The 15,569-nt window shown below is 53.9% G+C and overlaps 2 protein-coding genes across 2 annotated transcripts in view; both read left to right on the top strand.

Moving 5' to 3' along the window:
- The first annotated feature begins 1,902 nt into the window (after window positions 1-1,902).
- Window positions 1,903-15,569, top strand: part of LOC116436913 (zinc finger protein 239-like) — a 64,103-nt gene continuing 50,436 nt past the window's right edge. The window contains exon 1 of the mRNA XM_032094361.1: window positions 1,903-2,217. The gene's annotated coding sequence lies outside the window, so the exon portion shown is untranslated. The remainder of the gene's footprint in view (window positions 2,218-15,569) is intronic.
- Window positions 2,897-15,569, top strand: part of LOC116436928 (zinc finger protein 436-like) — a 337,104-nt gene continuing 324,431 nt past the window's right edge. The window contains exons 1-2 of the mRNA XM_032094385.1: window positions 2,897-3,281; window positions 11,874-11,975. Of these exons, the coding sequence (XP_031950276.1) occupies window positions 3,135-3,281; window positions 11,874-11,975 (249 nt within the window). The 5' untranslated portion in view covers window positions 2,897-3,134. The remainder of the gene's footprint in view (window positions 3,282-11,873; window positions 11,976-15,569) is intronic.

The raw sequence follows: 15,569 nt of genomic DNA, 5'->3' as shown, positions 1-15,569 counted from the left end.
CGACAGATTTGAGGAGCGGGCACAGCCCTAGAAACCAGGGCTTTGCCCTCGGCAGCTTGGAGCGGCACGAGGGGGATAAAGGATCCCCCTGCACTCACTTATGCCCCCAGAAGCAGCTCTGCCCCCCTAAGAACGAGGCTGTATTTGGGAGAGGGAGGATGGCTGGGATGGGATCTGGAATGAGACAGACACATGTTGGGATGAAGAGGTTTGGGGGATCCGGTTCCTGAGGAGGTTTTGGGGCACCCTCCAATCCTGAGGGATGTGTTACTGGGAGGAGGGACACACCTGGCTCTTGCACTTGGAGTGCGGTCCCACAGGGAAGGACATTGGGAGCCCATTTTGGGATAGATCCTGCAGCTTTCCACCAGTTTTGAGGGGTTATAAACGGATTTGCGTGATTTCCTGGTCATTTTAAGGAGGCGGATGTGACCTCTTTTTTGGGAGGATCCTGATGCTTTCCACCAGTTTGGGGGGTTCTAAATGGCTTGTGCTGGACCCACTTTCGTGGGTTCTGATGCCGCCCACCCGTGCTCTGCACTGGTCCGGACTGGTGCTCCCAGTGCCGCGTGGGGCAGGGCCATGGGGACCCCTCCACAGCACAGCGCGGCTGCTTTGGGGCTGGCGGCACTTGCCCGGCGCTGGCCATGGGGCGTGTGCTGGCAGCTGGGGCTGTACTGGTGGTACTGGTGGTGCTGGGAGCTCACGTGTCTGGGGGCCAGCGGGACTTGGGTGAATGTGGGTGTCTCAGGGGTGTGGTGGGGACGATGGGAAAATATTGAGAGAGGTGGGAAAAAGGGAGGAAGAGAGCAGAAAATCGGAGCTGTAATTACCAGACTCGCAGTCCAGTCCAGGGTCTGCGGCCTGACTGCCCCCAGCAAGTGGCTCCCACAACCCCTCACCCTATCCCCAAACTCCCTTGGGAGCCCCCACCCATCTCTGTATTCCCCCCTCCAAAATCTCCAGGCTCCTGCAGTGAGACCAAAGGGGTCCAAATCCCCAACTAGTGTGACCACAAGCCCCAAACTTTTTTCTCCATACAACAATCTTCCCTCTTTTCCCCTTCCTGGCTTCCCCCACAGCGGCTGGGAGCAGCCAAGAGCCCAGCGCTGCCCCAGCCCGACCGGCCCCAGCTCCATCCCTGCTCCTCCCGTGGGATGTGATGGGTTTGGGGGGAGGGGGCCAAGGGTGGGCGATGGGCCTGGGGGAAGGAGGAGCGGGGGTGGAGGAGGAGGGATGAAGGAGGAGGGGGAGAAGGGACGGAAGGAGGAGTAGAAGGAAGAATGGAGGTGGAGCGGGAGCAGGAACAGGAGGAGGAAGAGGAGGCAGCACGTGCATCCATCGCTCCCCGTATCTGCACACCCCTGCCCCGGGAGCATCGCCCCCCCCCCCCCCCCCCCCCCCGCATTCCGCAGGTTGCCCGTGGGACGGACTCAGGTTGGAGAAGTTCCTGGAGAACTGTCTGGTGGGAGGGAGCCCAGAGTGCAGCAGGGGAACGACTCCTGTCCCTGAGCAGCGGGAGAAGGCACCGGGGATGAACTGAGCATGGCCCCAATTCCCTGTGTCCTGCACTGCCGGGGTGGGAGGTGGAGCTGGAAGGAGGGAGGGGTGGGAGGAAGAAGTTTTTAAGGGTCTTCTTTTACTTCTCATTACCCTGCTCTGAGTTTTTGGAATTTTCTGTCACAAATCTCTCCCCTCGTGCACTCAACCAAAGGGGTTTGGGGCGGTTTTCCCTTTTTGGGGGAAATCAAAGCCATGCACTGAGGCTCCGAATTAGGGGCGGGAGTAGTGAGGCTGCAGGGCTTCCCAAGGAGCCGGAGGCACCCGACACGCAGGGCTGGGCAGGTCGGGCCGGGAGCAGCGGAGAGCTTTGCTTCTCTTCTCAGCTGAATGGCGGCTCGGGCCGGGCCCGTTCCAGGGCTGTTCCTCAGCTGCGGCTTTCCCCTCACGCAGCCCGGGGGGCGCTGGGAGCGCGGGGCGGGGCTGGGCCGTGTGCAGAGCCCGCCCCTCGCTCCGATTGGGCGGTGCTGCCGTCAGTCGTGGTTCTGGCGCGCTGATTGGTCGGAGCGGGGAGCAGCCCGGGCCCGGAGCCGCCGGCAGGGCGGCCGTGGCGCAGCAGAGGCGCCATTGGCGGAGCGTCTGTGCGGGCCCGGGAGCGGCGGCGGCGGCCGGAGCCCGGTGAGGCGGCGGCGGAGCTCGGAGGCGGCCCCAGCGCAGGTGGGAGCCGCGCTCGGTTCTGGCGGGGCTCGGGGCTGGCTGCGGGCGGAGGGGGCGGCAGGGGGCTGTGGCGGGTTCGTTGTGCCGTGTGGGCGCCGTGTTCGCCCTGGCGTGAGGGCGCTGCGGGAGCGGCTGCCCGCGGTCTCCTTCCCGCTGCTGCCTCGGCAGGAGCCGGTGCCGGAGCAGCGCTGGCTCGTCCCGGCTGCTGTGGGTAGGACAGAGGTGGCTGCCCCGTGGCCGGCAGTGTGCGGGAAAGTTCCCGTGGCCAGAGGTTTGTGTCCCCAGAGGAGGCGGAGGAGTCGTGTAAAAGTAACTTTATTCGTGGACAAAGGGAGAGGCCACGGGGCATTTCCCGTGGGGTCTGTCCAAGTGTTGGAGGACGCAGCCTCCTTTTTATGCCGATTTGCCCGGCCGCATCTCCGTGTCCCTTTCCGCAGTGGCTGAGGTCCTTGGAAGGTACAGACTTCCCGATCCGCCTGCTGCATGTGCCCCTTAATGTGCCCCCTCACTTTGTATAACATCCGATATTCATGGCTCTGTGAAGGCTTTGTTCTTCTTCTGGAAGTTCAGGAATTTCGCAGGACCTTGGCTCTGAGCATCAGTTCGTGTCAGTTAGTAACATTTTGTGAAATTTGTGGTTTCTCTGGTTACTTGCTTATCTGCAAGTCCCTGGCCCTATCTGCAATGGGATTCACACCATCTGTTTGTAAAGACACGTTCATTTTTTCCCTTTTAATCCCTTGTCTTCTTATTTTCTCAGTACTTCTCTTTACAGACTTTAAAAATGCCTTAGTCTGTTCTTCGTGGGCCTTCTTTGGTTTTGGGATTATTCTCAGTGACCTCATTCTGTGTCCTTTTGTGGCCGTTTCTGGGTCAGGAGGCCTGGCTGCCACCTGCATGCCCTTGATCCCTGCTGAATGAGCTGCACTGAGCAAGGTGTGGTGCATGGTAAAAAGATGAGAGTTGCTGCAGCACCTGAGAGGAGAAACAGCATTGGTTTAACCCATGGTCTGCCAGGGAACCACGAAAACGTGTCCCATTCCTGTCCTTTCCACGTTTGGACAGTACGTGAGCTGCTTTCTTATTTTGTTTGTTCTCTGTTTCACCACTTTTCCTTGGCCATCTCTTTGCCAAGAGCAGTTTGTGTCATTTAATTTTCCACAACCTCCTGGTCCTTCTGCTGAAAGAGAATCTGATGCCATCCCAGGGTGAAATGTGGCGCTGCTCATGGGAGTGGATTGGTGGGTGAGAAGGTCAGGAGCTGGAGCTGTGTGCTTGGTTATGATTTGGAGGACAGCTTGTAATCTAATGATGCATTGAAATGATCAGTGAGTTCTCTGGCACCTGGTATGAATTTGTTTGGGTTCCCAGGGGCTGCTCCATGGTGTTGTAGGATTTGTTCTGGTGGCCGTTCATCTTGTCCCCATTTTTGGGCGCTGCCAAAAAGGCCAGGGATGCATCAATTGACCGCTTTTCTCTGATTAAATCATCACATCCTTGGATTCCCAAGTGATTTCGCTGACCTTGTGTCAGCAAAAGCAGCCCAGTGGTCAAATCCACCCTGTATAACACAGAGAGTGCCAGCAGATGTTGGAGTGGGGAGAGGGATGATTCCCCCCCCGCTTTTGTGAGTGAAGTTCTCCCAACTTTCTCCGTTTGCTGTTTTCCTTTGCAGCTTCAGGGATTTCTGTTGCAGAGTCAGAGATGCTCAGTGTGGGCTCTGCCTTTAGCGATGCAAATTCCGTCAGTGCAGGGAGGCAGAGCTTGGGGTGAGGGGCAGAGGGAATCAGCCCAATTCCTGTGGCAGGCAAGGAGAGCCTGGGACATTGTGCCCACTTCCCCCAGCAGAGTTAATTTGCATTTCTAAAGCTCCTCTGCTGGCTGCCTGGAAGGAAGCTTCTCTTCCAGGGCAGCCATCAGGTGAGTCACAAGTGGCCCCCCCAAAAGCGGCTTTTTTCCCCCCCTTTTTTTTTTTTAATATTTTTTAACTGTTTATGAGGAAAAGGATCAGTTTTAAAGGTCTTCCAGTTTTGCAAAATGCAGCCTACAGGTGAACATCGAAAAACCCATTCTGAAATTCTGTCATCACTAACAGACATGCACACACATACACAAAAATGCCCTAAAGCAATAAAGATTTTTGGTTCTTCTCCTCGGACTAAAAATTGTTTCTCACACCTTTGGCCCAAACCCAACTGACAATATCAGAGTAGGATTATTAAGAAAAAACATTCTAATGCTGTAATCTTGTCACAGAAACTGCAGGAAGAACAAAAACTCTCCAAGGACCTTTTTAGTGTAGAGAATCAAGGCATTACTTTATTCTGGCCAGGATGTGCAGCAGAAATCATTTCATGCGCACATAGCCCGGGTATGCAGAGAAAATCATTCCATGGCACACGAGTTTTACTCAATTTTTCCTCAACTTTATACAATCTAAACCCATAGAAATCCATAGGTTTAATGTTCATTGGTTCCAAGTTGGGTAGTTCTTAGTATTTGGTTTCCTATTGGCCCCGGATTGCTTGGCCTCTGATGTTAATTAGGTGCACACTCCTTGATTTCCTTCTCAGCCTTTTCCAGAGCAGGGGTCTCCAGCTGTGCCGGGGGCAGTGTCTGGGGTAGCTGTTCCTTGATGTTTGCTGATGGGCGTTGATGTTTTGTTGATGGGCGTTATCTTTTGGGTATCTTTTGGGCTCTTCCCAGTCTGTTGAGATGTTAAGCTCATCTCTGTTGAGTAGTGTAACATTCCTTAACAAACACTTTCAAATTCCTTTCCCCAAGGCAGAGGCAAACCAAGCCTGAGTAGAGAAATAAAATTTTAAACCAATACTGAATTTGGTATATTTTCCAGCAATCGAATCCTGCCCAGTCCAGAGTGTGACTGTAACTGAGAGCCAGAGTGGAATTCTCCCGCTGTCTCGCGCAGCAGCTGTGGCGAGTGCAGGCACAGAAAGCTCTGAAGCTCGCCCGGTGCCAGCGAGGATTGGCCCCCAGTGCCTGGAGATGCCAGAGGAGGTGCCCAGCCAGACTATTCCAGCAGAGGATCTGTGGGCAGCCCCCGGGGCTTCCCCCGCTGTGGAGCCCTGGCTGCTGCTGCGGCCCCTTCTGTGCAGGGTCAGTGGCGGCCTCGCATGGTCCTCCTGCAGCCGGGGAGTGCAAATCCGCGGGGCTTCAGAGAGCTTGAGGCGAGGGTGAGGGGTCCCCCCGTGTCCAGCTGTGCTGGCGGCTGTTTCTGTGCTCGGGGACACTTGGAATGGGCCACGCCCTTGGCCACCAGTGGTGCTTCTTTGCACTCAGGCAGGACCCGATGTCCTGGTTGGATGTTGTGGGCAGCAAAGTGCCAAGGCAGGGTCTGTGCCAGCCGAGCTTCCTGTGGAAGAGATTTCACAAGAGACAGGATTGTGGCCACAGCCTGCTTGAAACAGACATCCCTGGTCTCCACCCCCCCCAACTAGGTCGAGAATGAGCCGGGTGAGGAATTGGAAACATCAATTCCAAGGGAGATAATTGAATATCTGCCCTGGGTCTGGCTCTTCTTGCCAAAGCCAATGGCAGCAGCCGTACCTGTGGCATCTTGGTTTTTCTCAGCAGCTTCAGAAGGTCTTTCTTTATTTCCCCATTCATTCTTTCTACCCGACCCGAACTCTGGGGGTGCCGGGGTGTTTGAAGGTCCCACTGTGTTCCTAAAGCAGCCAGAACGCCCTGAAGGATCTTTCCTGTAAAATGAGTTCCCCTGTCTGAGTTTATTGCTTCCACAATCTCATATCTTGGAATTGTTTGTTCCAAACATGCCTTAAGAACTGATGCAGGGATTGCTGAAGCAGTTGGAAATGCTTCTGCCCCGCTGTGAGCTGCCATGCTGTTAGCAGAAGATATTGAAGCCTTCCTGCTCAGGGCATTTCAGTGCCAGGCTCTTCCAAGCACCCCCAGCTCGGCCCTTTGAGCTGAGCATGCGGGCGCTGAGCTGCGCTTTGTCTCATTCCCTTTCCTTCAGGGCAGCGTGTCTTGTCACTCTTTTCCCTTCTGCTGCCCTTGCAGAGCCATCCCTAAACACCTTTTCTCCCTCAGGCCAGGGAATGTCTGGTAAATCTCTCCTAGCCCGGGTCTGGAGCTCTGTCACTTGGCTGCAGCCATGGGTTTCTTGCCAGCCCCGTGTCCAGGGCCGTTCAAACAGGAGGCTGGGTTCAACCCTTGCCCTGTGCTCAACTCTGAATCCTCCTGTTCCATCCAACAAGTTTCATTCTGTAAGAACCGAGCGCTGCTCATCCATTTAGAGGCTCCTTTGGTTAACAAAGCTTTACCTTGATGCCAGGCTGGAACAATCAGAGATTGTGCTGCTGTCAGTTTTCAGGCCTCAGTTCCCATTAAAGCCGGGGCTGCACAATTCAGCAGACAATGAGGCCACTCTCTGGCCACTGGGTTAAACATTTGAGCCCAGGAATTCCTTTGGCATGGCCCTGATGAACATCCCCATGCGATTCAAATGGTTTTTCCCTGTCTGGGAGGGCCAGGGCAGGAGGCTCTGTTAATCTGCTTTTGAAGCCTTGAAAATTGTGCTTTCCTTCTGGTGTCCTGTCAGTCTCCTCCCCCCACCATGTAGTCGTGGGAGAGGGGCCCTGAGGGGAAACACGGGGTTTCTTTGCCCCTGGTCAGCCTTGTTCCCCATTGGTTGGTTTGTGTTTCCCTGCGCGGGCAAGGTTCCTGAGCTGAGCCCCGGCCATGCGGCTGGAGAAATAAACATCTCTGAAACATCTACCAAGAATCCATCCATATATATATTTCTTTTCCATGGGACTCCTGGTTTGATATAGGTTTTACAGGAATCCCCACTGTAACAAATGAGGGAGAATGCGGGCAAGACACCGATCCCTAAGGACAGGAAATTCATGAGTAAAAACCACTCTAGATCTCTCTCTTCTCACCTTGGTTTGAATATTCTCTCTTGACTATGGAAGAATCGTGGGAAATGTAGCTCTCTGAGCCACAGAAAAAAATGTATCTAGAAGTTAAACGAATCCTTGAACAACAATACAAGAAAGTATTGGAACCGGGAGATCTAGAACATTTTTTTAACTGGCTTTTCAAAAATTTCTTCTATATTTCTCGAGAGTTCCTTTTTGATATTAGTCCTCCTGGAGTTCCTCAGGCTTATCACAGGTGTTTTTGGCACGAGATCTTGTTGGAGATGAAGGATCAAACAGAACATGCATTAGTGATTGAACCCTTGCGTGGATCCCTCATTGTCAGTGAAGCTATTCAGGAGCATTTGTATGGTCCCATTACCCCTAAAGCAAAGGATGGCCATAGTCCCGCGGCCGAGGCCGCGCGGCCGCCATCCCAGGAGCGCGTGACTGCAGTCGTGCTGGTGGAGGCACCTGCGCTGGATGCGCCCGGCCCCCTCGGGAGCGCGCCCCTTATCGCGGACCCCATCCCTGTCTCGGGGTCCCCGGCCACACGGCCGCGAGTGAGGGAGCGATGCCGCAGGCGCCGCGGGTGCCGTGGGCCACGAGCAGCCAGGAACCGGGCATCGGTGTGGCAGGCCGCTCTGAGCACACGGCTTGGAGAGCCCTGCGGAGGGAGAAGTGGCGGTTTCCACAGTGACACGAGAAGCCGCGCAGCGCCGAGCCGGAACGGGGCCGCACTCAAAGCAGCGTGGAGTTGGCCGAGTGGAACCACTCACAGGGCACGGGGCCAGCGGCGATGGCAACGCGGGGCCGCGCAGAGCCCAGACACGCGCCAGAGCAGCGCCGCTCGGAGAGCGCGGAGCAGCCGCAACGCGGGGGCCCGGCCGAGACATCGGAGTCAGCGAGGCGGCGGCCACGTGATAGGAGGAGTTACAGCAACAAAAATCACACGAACTGTGAAATGGTACAATGTAAAAAACAACTATGGATTTATAACACGAGATGATACAGGGGAAGATTTATTCATCCATAGAACTGCCATTAAAAGGAATAACCCTAAAAATTACCTGCAAAGTGTAGGAGATGGGGAAGTTGTACAGTTTGATGTAGTGCAAGGAAAGAAGGGTTTACAAGCAGCAAATGTTACTGGGCCTGGGGGTATTCCAGTCAAAGGCAGCCGTTAGGCACAAAATTATAAACAATATCCATCCCAGCAATTTCCTACTCACACCCTACTTTCCCCTTTTACCCTATACCCAATATGAACCCTTTCCTAAGTTTACCCTACCCCCAGTTTATTCCTAATCCGTTTTTCACCCCATGGCTTCCCTATACAATTCTCTTTCCCTACAACTCCTCTCCAATGCCGAAGGGGGGATGAAAAGGGGAAGGGAAGAAATTAAACCCTCTCCTGCCTCAGTTTCCCCACAAAGCATGCTCAGAGAGTTCTGTCTCCCTTCTGTCAGCCTTAAGATGTTCCAGAGAATCTCTTTGGACATTTAAAGACTCAGGAGGGTGGCTTGTTTTGTTTTGAAACTGTCCTTGTTGTTTTCAATGTTAAGTTTTACATCTCTTTTGTTAAAAATAAACGGGTGAAATGTCGGGGTCCCTTCCCCCCCTGCCGTGTAGCCCTGGGAGAGGCGCCCTGAGGGGAGGCACGGGGTTTCCCTCACCCCTGGTCAGCCTTGTTCCCCATTGGTTGTTTTGTGTTTCCCTGCGTGGGCAAGGACCCTCATCCCAGATGGTGAGGGTTCCTCGGCAGAGCTCCAGCCATGTGGCTGGGGAAATAAACATCTCTGAAACATCTACCAAGAATCTGTCCATATATATTTCTTTTCCATAGGACTCCTGGTTTGATATAGGCGTGTTACAGTAATCCCCGCTGTAACAGTGTCTATGATCGGGTTTCTTGCCTGGCAGGAGAGGAGTGTTGTAGGGAGAGATCCCTGGCTCCAGAAGTGCTGCCTTTAGCAGGGCCTCAGTAAGAGGCTGTAACCCCTTCCTTGCCTCCCTTGGAACAGGGTATTGCTTTTAGACACCACTTGTCCTGGATGCTTCAGAGGAATTTGGAGAGGCTCCATATCTGATTTTGCCTATTTCCCTGGGGCTGCCCACACTTCTGGGTTCCCTTCAGCAGAGGCCTTGGCAGACATTTGACACCAAGGTACAGCAGCATTAGCCTCTGTATCTCCTTTGACAATATGAATTTGCATTCCCACTTCAGCCACCAAATCCCTTCCCAGTAAATTGCAATCACAATTAGGAACAAACAGAAATCAATGCATTTCAAACCCATCCCCCACATCTACTGATAGTGGTTGAATAAAACACCCCTGCTCATCTTTCCCAGTTATTGCCTGAATAATGAAAGAACTTCTTGACAATTTCCCTGCTTAGGTCTCAGATTTGGAGTGGATCGAGAGGCCCCTGTGTCCATCAGGAGCGGCCTCGTCTCGATCCAGAGGCGCCCTGAATGTTCTCAAGGGCTCTGGTGCGGTGGGTCCCTGGTGTGCTGGGAGCTCTGAGAGCCCTGACAATCCATGTCCATCAGGGGTGGACTTGCTGGTGCTGAGGGTGCTGCTGTCTGTGCTTGCAGTGTCCTTGTGGCCTGCAGCTGGAGCCCTGATTCCTTGGCAGGGGCTGTTTGGGTGGGCTCTGCCGTGCCGAGGAGGGCAATGCCTGTGCCAGGTGCTTGTGGCCGCCGCCGTCCCCTGGGTGCTGGGGCCCCCTTGGGCCCTGCGGTTCATCCCTGGGGGGCTGTAGAAACTCTGCCATGGCCTTTGCCTTCACCTTGGCCTTTTGCTCATCCCTTCTTGCATTCCCCTGCTGAGCCTTTCTGGCCAAGTGCTGCAGGGGCTTCTTGTGCCTCTCCTGCAGCCCCCTCAGTGCCTGTGGGTGCTCATCCTCTGACAGCTGCTGAGCTTTCTACACAATCATTCGTTTCTCCAGTGACCCAAACAAGATCGATGAAAGAAAATCCTGATCCTTCCACATCGCGCAGCCTCCTGGGGGCCGGGGGCCACTGCCGGCCCTGCCCGGGGGGTGTTGGGGTCAGGCAGTGCCCGGCGCTGAGCCCCGGCTGCCCCACAGCCCCGGCCCGGCCCCGCAGCTCCCCACAGGCCCCCAGCCCGTGCTGCCCTGTCCTGCTGCTCCCCCCCACAGAGAAACACCCTGAAATCCTGACTTCCTTGTTTTCCTGTCCTGGAAACCCGGGATACAAAGGAGGTGGAGCTGGCTGGGAGGATAAGAGGGTTTTGGCTCTTTTTGAGGATAAGATTAGGGAAGGTGCTGTAACACATTCCAGTCCTCACTATTTTTCTCTTCCTCCTCTTTTCCATCTTCCTTTTCCTTTCTTACCACATAGATTCCTCCTGCTGCTGTTTGCCTTAACCATATTCCTGCACATTCCCTTCAACCAATCCTTTTCCAGCACACCAACACCATCCGTCCCCTGTTGCTGAGACCCCTTCTCGACTTCCTTTATTACCCCCGCTGGGTGTCCATGTCCTTAATTACCTCTGGGAGAATGTGCAAACTGCCTCCACCTTGTCCCCTTTTGTATAGGAAACGATGTCCATGGTTGTGTTCCGGCTTTGTTGTTGTTCTGGAAGTTGAGGAATTGAGCAGGAGCTTGGCTGAGCAGCAGTGTGTGTCAATCAGTGCCATTTTGTGGAGCTGATGGTTTGTGGTGTCACTTGCTTGTGTCCAAGTCGGTGTGGCTGTGTCCGAGCAGATTGAGAGCATGTGTTTGTAGGGAGGCGTTGCTGTTGTTCCTTCGCTGGGGGTGCCCGGTTTTCGGGCCATCCCCCCTGGAGCAGGGTGTCCCCCCTTGGTGCAGGCGCGGCCCTCAGGCAGCGCTCAGCCAATCAGAAGGCGCGGCGCTGGTGACTCAGCAGTTGCCAGGCAGAGCCGCAGCGCCCGGCGCTCCCCAGCTGGAGCCCCCGTGTGGCCCGGCCTTGGCGCCCCCCGCGAGGGGAATTTGGGGAGGTGGGAGGGGGGGAGCGCCAAGGCCGGGCCGGCCCGTGCTGTGCTGGCAGAAGTGGCTGCGGCGGGGGCCGAGTGCGGGCAGGAGCGGCCGAGAGCCCAGCGCTGCCGCAGCCCGAGCTGCCGCAGCTGCATCCCTGCTGGTGCTGTGGGATGCGAGAGCTCTGGGGGGCAGAGCGAGCCAGGGGTGGGTGCTGGGCCTGGGAGGAAGAGGAGAAAGGCTGGAGGAGCAGGGCTGGAGACCAGAATGGTGAAAGGATGGACGTGGGAGCAGCAGGTGGGATTCTGCAGGAGAAGGAATAGTGTGAGGAAGAGGAGTGTGAGGAAGAGTAGGGATACAGGAGGAGGAGGAGGAGGAGGAGGAGCAGGAAGAGGAGGCACCGCAAGGTTCCAGCACTCGCTGTATCTGCAGCCTCCCCCCAGCCCCAGGAGCATTGCCCCCCCATCCAGCAGGTGATCAGGGAGGAGGATCCACGAATTTTCCCTGGGGATGAATCTTGGTGTTTCTGAGGTTTCTTGGTCTCCAGTGTTGGTGCTTTGGTATTGTTTGTGGAGGCTGAATCTTTATATTTTGGGAGGGGGTTTTGATCTGAATCTTGATGTTTTGGGAGTTTTCTGGTCTGTGTCTTGATGTTTGTGGGACTTTTGGTGCTGAATCTCTGGTGTTTTGGATGTTTTTACAGAGACAAGATGCCTGGTGATGCACTTGGGGAGGAGGAACCCCCAGCCCAAGGTGCTCACCCCTTGTTTTTCCCCCCAAATCAGGATTTGTCATTCCCAAGGTGTGGCCGGATGGAGGAGGAGGAAAAGCCCCGGAGATGCCGCACAAGGAGGGGCTGCAAGCGCAGCCCAGAGAGATCCAAGGAGGAAAGAGCCCCCCTGATCCAGGAAGGCAGACGGAGATCCAGGGGGAGCTCGGAGCTGGGGGAGAAGCCTCAGGGCAGGGAGAAGCCCCACAAGTGCTTGGAATGTGGGAAGGGCTTCAGGTGGAACTGCAAGCTGAGGGAACACCAGAGGATCCACACTGGGGAAAAGCCCTACGAGTGTCCCAAGTGTCGGAAGAGCTTCAGCCATAGCTCCACCCTCATCCGGCACCAGAGGATCCACACTGGGGAGAGGCCCTATGAGTGTGGGGAATGTGGGAAGGGCTTCACCAGCAGCTCCAACCTGATCCAGCACCAGGTGGTCCACACTGGGGAAAGGCCCTATGAGTGCTTGGAATTGTTGGAAGAGCTTCAGGGTTTAGCTCCGACTTGAGGGTACACCAGCGCACCCACACCGGGGAGAGGCCCTACGAGTGTTCTGAGTGTGGGAAGAGGTTTCAGAGCCAGCTCCAATTCTCCTCGAACATCAGCGCATTCACACAGGAGGAGAGGCCCTTCCGCTGCCCCGAACTGCAGGAAGGGCTTCAAACGCAACTCCACCCTTGCCCTCCACCTGGCGCATCCACACCGGGGAGAGGACCTACGAGTGTCCCCTAGTGTGGGAAGAGCTTCTCACAGAGCTCTGCCTTGACCAAACACCAACGGAGGCACCGCTAAGGGAAGCCCTGCGAGTGCCCCGAGTGCGGGAAGAGCTTCGTGCGCTGCTCCAGCTCCATCCCCCGTGGGAGGATCGGCGTTGGATGATCCCCAGTGACCGCCGTGGGGCAGAGCCCTGGTGACCCCCGTTCCGGGTGATCCGCGCTGGGTGGGGGGAAGGTGTTGGAGAGATTTCTTTGCCTTCTCCTTGTGCTGCTGTGATGTGGTTGGTAATAAATTCCCTCCCTGTGCCCAGGCTGGCTCTGTTGTGCCCCTGCTGGTGCACTAACGCTGTCCTCGTCATTAATTGTTGTCTTCCCTGATGGGGGAGACGTTCAGATTTTTTCCAGGAGAAAAAACAAGGCGAATGTGACTTCATGCTTCTCAGTCTCCTGATAGGTGTTTATTAATTCTTATCTAAGGAGTACAAGCCACTGGCATGGCTTAGACATAGCACAGAGCAGACAACGCAGCAAGAAGACAACTTATCAAGATTTCACAGCCTTTTTACAGGTAAATTACCCAATGAAAGCTTAAAACGCAAGGTTTTTTCACTTTTTTACTCATGTCCAACAAGTTCCTAAATCACGTAGACAGGAGCTGTGGAATTCTGTATCCAATCATCCCAAACCACTATTGCTGCAAAATATGGAGTTAGTGAAGAAGGAGTAAGAAGCTTTTAACTACAACTTATTCTGCATTTTGAGGTTTTCTACTTCTATCTATTTACTATGCAAATAGACCTAAAAACTCTTAAATTTTTCACCCTGTGATAATATCACATAGTATTCTGTCACCTAATTCACACCATTGTAGATTCAAATTCTTCCCAGAGGCTAGGCAAATTTTCCCATGGACAAAGGTCAAAGCCAATACTGTCCAGGGGGGTAAAACCTTTCAAAACAGGCAGAGAAATATTCTCTGCATTCTCGGTTCCCATACATGTGATGACTCATAGGGTTTTTTTTCCCCTTTGCTTTCTGCCAGGTAGGAGCAGCTGTGTACTTGGTCATCAGCTTACTCTGCCTTTGCTTAACTATTGTGCTCTCACTGTGTTCTGGCTGAGGGGGAAAATGCTGCATTTTTCTGCTGTTTGTTTTCTGTGTTCAGTCTACAAAAGCCAGTTTTACCAAGCCCTTGAAACAGCCAGAATATTTAAATAGAGCATCAAGTAAAAGGAGGGCTGTAGAACTGCTGTAAATAATCCTTCCCCCCCCCCCCCCCCCCCCCCGTGGTCACTTTCTCTGAACATGGTAATTCTGGACAGTATTGTAAGAGCACAGAGGCAACAAAAAGCAGGTGGTTACTGTAGTTTCAGTGAATGAAGCCAGTTTTACTTGGCTGAAGGTGTTTTCTAATTTCTGACATTCATGAAAGGCCTTTCTGAGCGCATTGAAGTTCTGACTGTTTTCATGTAACATTTGATCTCTTTTACCTATAAAAGCACAGGGGCCATCTCTGATGTTTTTAAGCACATCCTTAAGCCCAGGGTTTTATTGCCACTGTGGCTGACTCAGATCTGTGGAGGAGCACAAGCACTTTCCTTATGCTTTGTCCAGAGAAGCTGGGGCTGCCCCCGGCTCCCTGGCAGTGTCCACGGCCAGGCTGGGTGGGGCTGGGAGCAGCCTGGGGTAGTGGGAGGTGTCCCTGCCCAGGGCAGGGGTGGCACTGGATGGGCTTTAAGGTCCCCCCAGCCCAGTGCATGATTCTGTAATTCAGTGACAAACAGCACCTGTAGCTGTGGGCAGAGCTGGGTTCACTTGAAGTTCAGGAAACAAAGCAGCAGCCACAGCTTCCTCGTGCCCAGCCGGGGCTGTGCTGCGGGAAATTAACTGGAATTGCGGAGGAAGTGATTCGATGCCATTTCCAGGGAGCTGCAGTATGTCTGTGGTCATGTGGGGGGATGATGGTGAGGATGAACCTGTGTTATGATCAAACCGACGCTTGAAGATGCGAAAGGGGTTCAGTTTGCTGTTATTTCATTAAATGAGCATCTGTTGAAGCCTTGTGATTTTAAAGCTGACTTTACAGTGCTTAAATGTGAATTTTCTTTGCAAATGCCATAAAGCAAACCTGTCTCCTTGTCCATGTGGGGCTTCTTCTGTTGTGAGATTTTAATGCCTTTTGTGTAAAACTTGCTGTGTCCTGCCCTACTACCTTGCCAGGTCTGTGGCAGCTAATTTGGTGGCTGTGAATAGCTGTGATCCGAAATGGAATTCCTGTCACTTGAGGGCTTCAGGAGGAAGATTACTCAGCAGCAGCCTCCCCTGCACCAGGATGAAGGACCTGCACAAACTTCTGCCAAACAGAAATTGCAAGAGATGGCCTTTGCAGTATCTGCAACAGTTTCTTTTGCTCAGTGTTTAATATTGAAGCCTCAAAAGCGCAGAAGGGTTTTTGCAGAGCGTAAGGGCTGCCAGCAGAATCCCCAGGCACATCTGTGCATTCTGTCATTGCCAAATGCACGTGGACGTGCTTTGTCCCCGTTCCTGGTGTTTTGGAGCAGAGTTTGACAGAAATGATCTATTTTAGTGTGTGCACGTAAGTGCAGGTACCAGTCAGTGTTCAGGGAGGGGGCTAAAAATTACAGCTGAAATCTTTGATTTAAACTCCATGGAAGTTTTGTGAAACTTGCATGGCTTTCTGAGAGCAAAACTGCAAAACGCTCGGAAAACGAAGTGCGAGACAAGTTTAGTGGTTGAGGTTTGTTAAATTCTTCTTTCCACACCCCCCGTGCCTTGTTCTGAAGCTCCCGTCAGGAGTTTGGCATCAGGGAGGACAAAGGTGACATTTTACAAGGTCTCTGACTCTCAGGAGATGTGGCCAGTGGGGCTCTGGGGTTTGTTGTGTTTGTGTTCTTTTTTCTTTTCCCAGCCCTTATCTCCCGGCTGCCTGATGGCAGGAATTTACTGCAGCGCTCCGAGCCCTGCCCTGCTGGCCC

The sequence above is a fragment of the Corvus moneduloides genome, chromosome 31 (assembly GCF_009650955.1).
Source record: "Corvus moneduloides isolate bCorMon1 chromosome 31, bCorMon1.pri, whole genome shotgun sequence".
Taxonomy (NCBI): Eukaryota; Metazoa; Chordata; class Aves; order Passeriformes; family Corvidae; genus Corvus; species Corvus moneduloides.
Note: the sequence above shows the minus strand (reverse complement) of the source record. Positions and strands in the feature narration are given on the sequence as shown.